Consider the following 10,101-nt stretch of genomic DNA (forward strand, 5'->3'; position numbering starts at 1 on the left):
AATGCCTATTAACATTTCACAGGACATGGGCATTCCAGCGCAATTTTGGAAACACTGCCTTCATTATTCATTATTTGGTATGATCAGATTCAGCCTTTTCCTTTACATATTTTTATCTTTTAGTCCAAGACCCTGTGCTATCGCATCAGCCCATTTTCTTCAGTAGTACCAAAAATCACACAGCAGATGATATCAGTCACGTCTGTTCCTACCAGCCAGCCTCCTTCTGTGATACCAGAGCTCACCAGGCCTCTATCTGTAACATGTGCTAAAAAAGCTCTGGAAGAAATAACTTCAAGCCCAAAGGAGGACTCACATTTAGATGTCTCCACCACTCATCTGCAAGCATCATTTCAAAATGCATCTGACCAGGTAAATACAGAGAGTTGAAGTTACACCTCGTAGCTTTGTGACACTAAAATGAGCACTTTTCCCCTTTTCTTCTGTTATGGCAATGTTTCAAGAATAGCAGTGATAGGAAGCAGCCTAGTGTACCCTTTTACCTCCGAACAGAATTATACCTAAGAATGCTTGATAGACAAGCATATATCCCAATTAAAAACAAAAATGAAACCTCCATTGAAACATTCCACAGTTGGTTCATGCCCACTTCAGTATTTAATGTCTTATTTTTATCTAATGCTATGATACTTAATGCTTCACATGAGGAGGAAGCTTGTTTACTTGCATCACATTTTCAGCAGCGGCAGACCCTTCTAGACAACTCCTGCTACTCACCATCTCAACTCTCCTTTCACCTTTGTCCCCTTTCTTCATTAAACTTACAAAAAAAAGTCAAAGCCGCTTTGAAATCAGCATTGACGAAGAAAATCATCCTGATTCCGTTTTTTAAAAATCTCATACACTACTTATATACAATCTAATGTTTCTCTGCTAAAATATAATCCTATTTTCCATGGATCTGTTTTCAGTGGTGATGGAAACCAGATGTTCTCTATTGTCCAAGTTAGCATTGTGTTCTACTAAAAAAAAAGGAATAACTGACCTACAATAGCTTAAACAAAGAGGGTTTCTTTCCTTAAATAAAAAGAATTCTGAAGGGTAGAACACTAAAAAGAGCCTGCAGATAAATTATTTGAATTCTTAAGAGAATTTAGTCATGTTGCTAAATACCAGATCAATATATTACAGCTAATTGTATTTTTAGACGGCTCCTAAAAATACCAACAACAATCAGAAAATTAAAATTTAAGATTAAAAAAAAAAAACGGCTATCATGGCAAGTACAAAAAATGAGCAAAATCTTTATGGAGACAACTATGAAATTTTATGAAGAGACGTTAAAGAAAATTTAAATAAATGGAGAGATGTACTGTGTTCGTGGATCAAGGACTCGATACTGGAAAAATATCAGTTCTTCTCAAACTATAGATTCAATGTAATACCAACAAAAATCCCAATAGGTTTTTTTTTTTTTTTTTTTAACCTGACAGACTGATTTTAAAATATTTGGCAAAATGCAAAGGGCCAAGAATAGCCGAGACACTCTTGAAGAACAAAAACATGCTCTAGCAGATACCAAGATTTATTAAAAAGTTGTAATGATTAAAACAATGTGGTATTGGCATAGGGATACCCTTACAACCTAATGAAATAGAATAGACAGTACAACGGATCTACACATATAAGACAAATTTATGACAAAAAAAACATTGCATAGCAGTGGATGAGGGAAGGAAGGAGGAAGGGAGAGAAAGAGGGAGGGAAGTAAAGAGAAGAAAGGGGGAAAGATACTACAGCTGCCTGCAACAACATGGATGATTCTTAAAAACATAATATTTAAGTAAAAGAAGCAAGATACATACTTAAAATTCCATTTATATATATGTTAAAAACATTAAAATGAAACTAATTGCTTAGAGATACATAAGTAGTAAAACTGTAAAGAAAAGCATGGAAATGATTACTGTAAAAGTTAAGGTCGTGGTTATGTCTGGGGAGCAAAGGGACCGAGGGGGTGTATTGGGATGGGGAATGTAGGGAGCTTCTGGGGTACTGACAATGTCCTGTTTCCTGACCTGGTGGTGGTTAAGACATGTTTTATTTTACAATATTTATCAAACAATATTTATGTTTTATGCACTTTTCTGTATGTGCGCTAAATTTCAGCAATAAAAAATATTTAAAAACTAAAAGTGTAAGATAGATGGCCCCTGATGTTGGTTCAGCAGCTCGAAGTGTCTGCAGTGTCTGCAGTTCTCTTGAGCTGTCTCTGGTGACAACACAGTCACTGCAGCTCTAGGCATGGCATCCACATTTAGGGCAGAAGAAAGAGGAAAGTCATAGCTTCTATCAGGAAAGCAAATTACTTTCTGGAAAACACATTTAGACTTCTGCTTATGTCTTAGCTTATGTCTTGCTGTGTCATATAACCATCTCAAGCTGGAAGGGATGCTGGACAGAGAGCAACTAGCTTTTCCAGCAGCAGAAAGCAGCAAAGAAGGAACCAAAGCAAAACCAAATCTGTTGCCGTTGAGTTGATTCCGACTCGTAGCGACCCTATAGGACAGAGTAGAACTGTCCCATAGGGTTTCCAAGGAGTGGCTGGTTGATTCCATCTGCCGACCTTTTGGTTAGCAGCCGTAGCTCTTAACCACTGCACCACCAGGGCTCCTCAAAGAAGAAGGGCGCTGGGAAATAATTGTAGCATCAGCCAACCAACCATATCTGCCTTAAATCCCCCCAAAAAATATTTTTATCCTTGGAAAACCTCATTAATTCCTCTTTTGGTTTTCTCTTCTTTAAATTAAATTAGTTTCTTCTGTTTCCCAACACTTTTCATAACTTAGATTCCGCTAACTTCTGTTTGTAGAAAAAATTTTCCTTACTGTGCTACCTGGTGTAGATTGCTCTTGAATCTCATTAAATATAGATAAGTAAACATATGCACACAACACGTACATATATTATTCTGATAATGCCATGAGACTCAAACATATGCTTATAAATCTTATTTCCAGACTTACTTGTCCTTGCACCAATCATTGTATAATGTTGTTAGTAATTTTCTCTACTGTGTGAAAGAGGTGCAAATAAATTCTATCCATTTGCAGAAAAGCTTCTGAAAGTAATAATGGAGAGCCTGTAATCCAGGAAGCTATAGTTATTAGAGGTCAATTATGATTAAAACAACATCTCAAACCACTAAAGTGTAATAATTTTACGTAAGTAATTTTGACAAAATCTTTTGTTTCCAATAGGTCATAGATGAAATAGTGGGGACCTTTAGCAGAGCAATTCATGGTTTACAAACTCACAACGAATTGCAGAAAGCTTGTGAGGTCCTCCAGAAGCTGACAGCCTTCCTCCCAAGAATCTCTAAGCCAGCTAAGGTAAGGAGAGGATGATTGGGAGGGAACAAGATAAGAGAAAGGGAAAACAGAAAGAGTATAATAAAAAAGAAAATACATAATCTGGAGACTGAAAGGCTGTCTCTTGTGGTCCATGCAGAATTTAGCATTTTAAAGCTGTTTTGTGGAGACTCAATTTAAATATCAGCAAGTATATTTATACCTTTAAATCTGAAGATTGTGAATAGATTGATCAGTAGTAACGTTCTCAGATATGCCATGTTTATTTTCTTTTGTTCATTTATCAGATTATTGTCTTTCTGATCCATATGTTAGGAGAAATCATGGAGATAAAATAGATCCATTCTTTGCCATAGATAGAGTAGTACATCCTTCAAACAGTCCTCACAAATCAGCACGCGCATGATGTTTTCATTTGTTGCAACCACATTTACCTACATTCTTAGTTGGGAGTCAGGTCCAACTCACAGCAACCCATGTATAACGAAGAAACGTTGCTTAGTCCTGTGCCATCTTCATGATCTCTGGTATGTTTGACTCCATGTTACTTCTGCATAATTATTAATTTATTTTTCTACTCTCTACACTCATGTAAATTAAGGTGGTAGATTTAGTGATAATTTTAATTCTCTTTTTTCCACTTTCTATACTTTTAAATATTGTGAAATAAGCATTTAAACACACTCTGCATTGGTTTACTTGGGCTTTCTAATTATAGAAATAATACATGCCTATTATTAAAAGATCAGAACAAATGTATATAAAGTAAAAAGCAAAAGACCTCACCATCTTTGTCCTTCTTACTAAGCCATTCTCCAGAAGTAATCACTGTCATTAATTGTTACTCGTTCGCTGTATATAACCTTCCAAATTTCTTTTCTCCATGCAAACACAAGTGTATGTGTATATATATATATTTTTTTTAAATCAAAAATGAGATTGAAATATACAAATTTTTCTGCTATTTGATTTTTTTATTAATAATGCTATATCATGGGTATCTTTTCATGTCAGTACACATAAATCTAACTCGTTATTTTTAATGTTCATTTGGATTTTTTTCATTTGTATACTCTTGCAAACAGCATACCCACAAACATCTTTGTTCATACATCTTTGGATATTTATGCAAATATTTCTGTGGGCTGGAGTGCTAGAAATAGAATTGGTGGACTTTAACATTTTTGATAGATATGACAAAATTGTCCTTCTAAAAGGTACCATTTTACATTCTCACCAGTTATTTCCTCACACTCTCACTTTCCCAATTTCAAAGGCAAGAAAAAAGAGAGAGAGAAGAAAATGGGTAAAAAGTATTTTATTGATTACCAAGGAGGTTGTGCATCATTTTATATATTTATTGGTCATTTTATTTCTCCTCTGAATTACTTCTTCATGTCCTTTTTTTTTTCTCCCCTATTGGGTTGTTTGTCATGTTATTATTTATTTGTGCAAGAATTCTATATATTGTTGATGTTAACCTTTTGTTATATATATTGCAAATATTTTATGCCCGTGTCTTATTTTTAATTTCATTTATTGTGTCTCTTATTGTGCAGAAGCTTTTAATAAATGTTACTTTTTAAATAAACAAACTTTCAAAACAAAAATGGTAGTATCTACAGTGGATATTCAGTAAGTATCTGTTAATTTTATTAATCTATTTTATTTGACTCCTTTTACATGAGAATAACCTGAAGAAAGGAGAATTTGTGTTTTCAGTTTCATTTGGAATTCTCCTGGATCTTCACTTTAAGTCTACCTTGAATGCTTTTGAGGCCCTGGATACAAAGAGATAGTGTACTCAGCACCTCAGTCAGCCTTGCTTTTTTTTTTCTGCATTCCCATTTTTAGCTTAGTGTTATTAATTAGATATTTGCTCCACTTGTCACTCAAAAAAGGTTATGTCATTTCTTTAGAATAGCATGAAATACAAATCCTCCCTACAGGTAATATGAAATATTTTTTTCTTCCCTGCCCTGCCAAATGGTAATATTGCTTTTTATAAAAATATATTTGAAATGTATATAGTACATTGAACCCCTTATAAGAAGAAAACAAATAAATGTAAAATAACTGTGGACAGTTCAGGAATGTATGTTTGGTTTCTACTATTCCCAGACCAGTGTCATTGATTCCCTTGTCTATCTGAGTGAGCAGTTACAGAAGATCCCATTTCATAACAACAGCTATCTGCACTTGAAAGTTCCTGTGACCATCTGCCTCTTTTACTCCCTCAACAACATAATGAAAGCTCGTGAAGCAAGTTGGCAGAGATCCAAGGATGATGTTGAGTGGGTAGGTGCAATAAATACATCTGGCCAGCTCTGTTTAGATAGTCTTTTTAATCCTGAGAGATCCAGACATCACAGCCTTTCCCTAGACCTTTAAAGAGAATTCGGATGAAGTACTCACTGCTGAAGAAACCACCCTGCCAAGCCTTCTCTGGGGTCTCCCTCTCCAACTCACCAGGAGGCCAAGGCTACCTAGTGCTGCTATCCAGTGAAAAGCGTTTAGTAAAGTGCTTGACACATAGTAAGCACTCAATAAGTTATATTTGGTATTCCCATGAAAACATACTCAACATCATAAGCCATTAAAGAAATGAAAAATCAAAATCGCAATAAGATACCACTTCACATCCACTTGTTAGCTACCTTCAGACTGGCCCTGGAAAGATAGACAATAGCAGGTGTCGGTGAGCATGTAGAAAAAATTAGAACCCTCAAACATTGTTGGTAGGAATATAAAAAGATTCAGCCACACTGGAAAATAGTTCAGCAGTTCCTCAAAATGTTAAAAATAGAATTACCATGTAAACTAGCAATTCCATTCCTTGGTATATACCCAAGATAGTTGAAAACGTTTGTCCACACTGAAGTTTATACACTCATGTTCCGCAGCAGCATTATTCGAATAGCCAAAAAGCCAAAAAGTGGAAATAACCCAAATGTTCATGAAGAATGGATAAATGATTAATGGTTAAAGAAATGTAGTTATTCATACAGTGGAGTATTATTCAGCAACAAAAAGGAACGAAGTACTGATACATGCTACAATATAGGTGAACCTTGAAAACATTATGCTAAGCAAAAGAAGCCGGTCACAAAAGACCACATATTGTATGATTCCATCTATATGAAATATCCAGAAGAGGCAAATCCGTAGAAAAACAAAAGTAGATTAGTGGTTGCCTAGAACTAAGCGTTGGAGGTAGGGGAGTGGCAAGTGACTGCTAATGGGTATGGATTTCTTTTTGGGGTGATGAAAATGTTCTAAGATTAAACTGTGGTGATGGTCTCACAACCCTGTAACTATACTAAAAAAACTTGAATTTTTCTCTAAATGGGTGAATTGTATGATATGTGAATTTCCTTGCAATAAAACTGTTCTAAAAAACCACACACATGCACCCTATGATGGGCGAGTCTAGGGAAGGTTATATCATGGGGCAGAGAAATATTTCCTTCGCTGGCCCTCTTAGTTGATTAGGAGGATAATGAGTTTTGAGCCAGATTGCAAGTACTTTCTGTGGGGTTCCAGGGTCCTTTCCAATGAACATCACCTTGCATTACACTACTTTCATTACCCTATTCCCCTCCCAGCCCCTCAAAACTACTATTTCACTAGTACAATACACTGAGACTACAAATTGCATGGTATTTCCCTTTAAATACAGGTAGACAACATGCTGGAAAGGTCTTTGCTGGCACTTGGGAAGATCCAGGAAGCATTTCTACAGCAGAGTTTGATTTCTGAGTCTTCAGTGACCTTGACCTCTTCTGTTGCTACTCTAATGCTGAGCAGGTAACAGAGGAGGGAGGGAGGAGGAGAGTTTCATTTTAGGTTGTTTATTTATTTATTTTTAAATTTAATTTATTTTGTTGTTGCTGTTGAGAATATACACAACAAAACATATACCAATTCAGCAGTTTCTACATATACCATTAAGTAACATTGATTACATTCTTCCAGTTGTGCAACCATTGTCACCTTCCTTATCTGAGTTGTTCTTCCCCCATTAACATGAATTCACTGCCTTCTAACGTTCTTATCTAATATTTCAAGTTGCTGTTGTCAGTTTGATCCCATATAGATAGTTCTTAAAACAGCTTAATGCTCCAGGCAGACATTTTTTACTACTTAAGCTAAATTGTTATTTTTATGGTCACTATGAGTCAGAATTGACTCGATGGCAGTGGGTTTTGGTTTATTATTTGTCTTTAGGAAGACTTCAGGGGACATTTTTGGTTTAAGATTTAAAGATTATCTCAAGGCAATAGTTTCAGAGGTTCATCCAAACTTCATGGCACCAGGAAGTCTGGAATCCATGAGAATTTGAAATTCTATTCTGCATTTTCCCCTTATTGATGAGGATTCTTCTATAGATCAAAGTGGTCAGTAATGCTAGCCAGGCACCATCCAGTTCTTCTGGTCTCATGGCAAAGAAGGCACTTGGTCATGGAGGCAATTAGCCACACATTCCATATCTGCCTTATTCCTCTGTTGTTCCAGGCGAATAGAGACCAATTGTTGTGCCTTGGATGGCTACTTGCGAACTTTTAAGACCTCAGGCACTACACAGCTAACCAGGAGTAGAACAGAAGCACTAAACATGTTATTTGGCCAATTAACTGGGATGTCCCATGTAACCATGACCCTAAACATCCAAACCAAGAAACCAAATCCCATGGGGTTTTCGGTTGTACATAAGCAGCCTCAGCCGCTACTCTGTTTTTTTTTTTGGTTGTTGTTGTAAATATATCTGTCACATAACTTTTGCCAATTCAACTTTTTACAGGTGTATAACTTATTGACAGCAATTTTAATAATTGGCTGTGCAACCTTACCCTTAATCGATGCAATATTTCCATCACTGTTAATCCCCGCTCTCCCACCCCTGGTAGCCACTAATAGTCTTTATTCTCTATACATTTGCCTTTTCTTGTCTTTTTATATAAGTGAGGTCATACAATATTTGTCCTTTTGTGATTAGCTTATTTCACTCAGCATAATATCTTCCAGCTCCATCCATATTGTAGCATGTATCAAAACTTCATTTCTCCTACTGGCTGAGGAGTATTCCATTGTATGTATGTACCACATTTTGTTTATCCATTTATCTGTTGATGGGCATTCAGGTTGTTTTCACCTTTTGGTTATTTTAAATAGTACTGCAGTGAACATTGGTGTACATGTGTCTGTTTGAGTCTATGCTTTCAAGTCTTTTGGGTATAACCCTAGGAGTGGAATTGCTGGGTCATATGGAACTTCTGTTTTGAGTTTTTAGAGGAATCACCACACTGTTTTCCTCAACTGCTGTACCATTTTGCATTCTCACCAGCAATGGGTAAGGGTTCCAATTTTCCCACATCCTCACCAACATTTGTTATTTTCAGTTTGTTTTTTTTTTAATCTTAGCCATCCTAACAAAAAAAACCTGTTGCCATCAAGTTGATTCAGACTCATAGAGACCATATAGAACAGAGTAGCACTGCTCCACATGGTTTCCAAGGAGCGGCTTATGGATTCAAACTGCCGACATTTTGGTTAGTAGTCATAGCTCTTGACTACTGCGCCACCAGGGCTCCACTTAACATCCTAGTGAGAGTGAAATGGTATCTTGTTGTGGTTTTGATTTGCATTTCTCTGTTGACTAATGACACTGAGCACCTTCTGTGTGTTTGGTGGCCATTTGAATGTCCTCTTTGGTGAAATGTCTATTCAAATCCTTTGCCCATCTTATGATGGGGTTGTCTTTTTGTTGTTACGTTGTCGAAGTTTTATATGTGTTTTGGTTATTAGATTCTTGTCAGATATATGATTTCTAAAGCTATTCTCCCAGTCAGTAGCTTGTCTTTTCACTTTTTTGGTAAAGTCTTTTGATGAACAGAAGTTTTTAATTTTTATGAGGTCCCATTTATTTATTTTGTCTTTTGCTGTTTGTGCTTTTGTCATCATATGGGATAATCCATTGTTGAAAGCTAGGCCTGACAGCGTTGCCCCTGTTTTTTCTTCTAAGAATTTTATGGTTTTAGTTTGCACATTTAGTTTGCACATGTAATCCATTTTAATTTGTTTTTGTGTACGGTGTGAAGCATGGATCCTGTTTCATTTTTCTGCATGTGGAAATCCAGTTTTCCCAGCACCATTTATTGAAGAGACTCTTCTTTCCCCATCGAATGGACTGAGCACCCTTGTCAAAAATCAGTTAACCATAGATGTGTGGGTTTATTTCTGGACTCTCAGTTCTGTTCCATTAGTCTGTGTATCTATTGTTATGCCAGTACCAGGCTGGTTTGATTACTGTAGCTGTTTTAAACCCATTGCCGTCGAGTCAATTCTGACTCATAGTGACTCTATAGGACAGAGTAGAACTGTCCCATAGGGTTTCCAAGGAGTGGCTGGTGGATTTGAACTGCCAACCTTTAGGTTAGCTGCCTGAGCTCTTAACCACTATGCCACCAGGGCTCCCTGTAGTTGTATAGCATGTTTTAAAATCAGGAAGCATGAGTCCTCCCACTTTGTTCCTTTGTTTTGAGGTATTCAGGGCCTCATGCCATTCCATATAAATTTGAGGATTGGTTTTTCTATTTTCATAAAGAAGGCTGTTGGGATTTTGATTCGGATTGTGTTGAATCTATACATCGCTTTGTGTAGTATTGATGTCTTAACAATAATAAGTCTTCCAACCCATGAACATGGAACATCTTTTCAGTTATTTAAGTCTTCTTTAGTCTCTTCCAGCAGTGTTTTATAGTTTTCCTTG

General features: G+C 36.4%; 1 protein-coding gene across 1 annotated transcript in view; it reads left to right on the forward strand.

Annotated features, from left to right (window-relative positions):
- PKD1L3 (polycystin 1 like 3, transient receptor potential channel interacting) overlaps positions 1-10,101 on the forward strand; it is a 113,293-nt gene that overhangs the window by 48,206 nt on the left and 54,986 nt on the right. The window contains 4 exon segments of the mRNA XM_023741926.1: positions 124-372; positions 3,222-3,353; positions 5,454-5,630; positions 7,012-7,139. Coding sequence (XP_023597694.1) covers positions 124-372; positions 3,222-3,353; positions 5,454-5,630; positions 7,012-7,139 — 686 coding nt within the window.

This window comes from Trichechus manatus, unplaced genomic scaffold (assembly GCF_000243295.1).
Source record: "Trichechus manatus latirostris isolate Lorelei unplaced genomic scaffold, TriManLat1.0 scaffold00194, whole genome shotgun sequence".
In the NCBI taxonomy this organism is placed as follows: domain Eukaryota; kingdom Metazoa; phylum Chordata; class Mammalia; order Sirenia; family Trichechidae; genus Trichechus; species Trichechus manatus.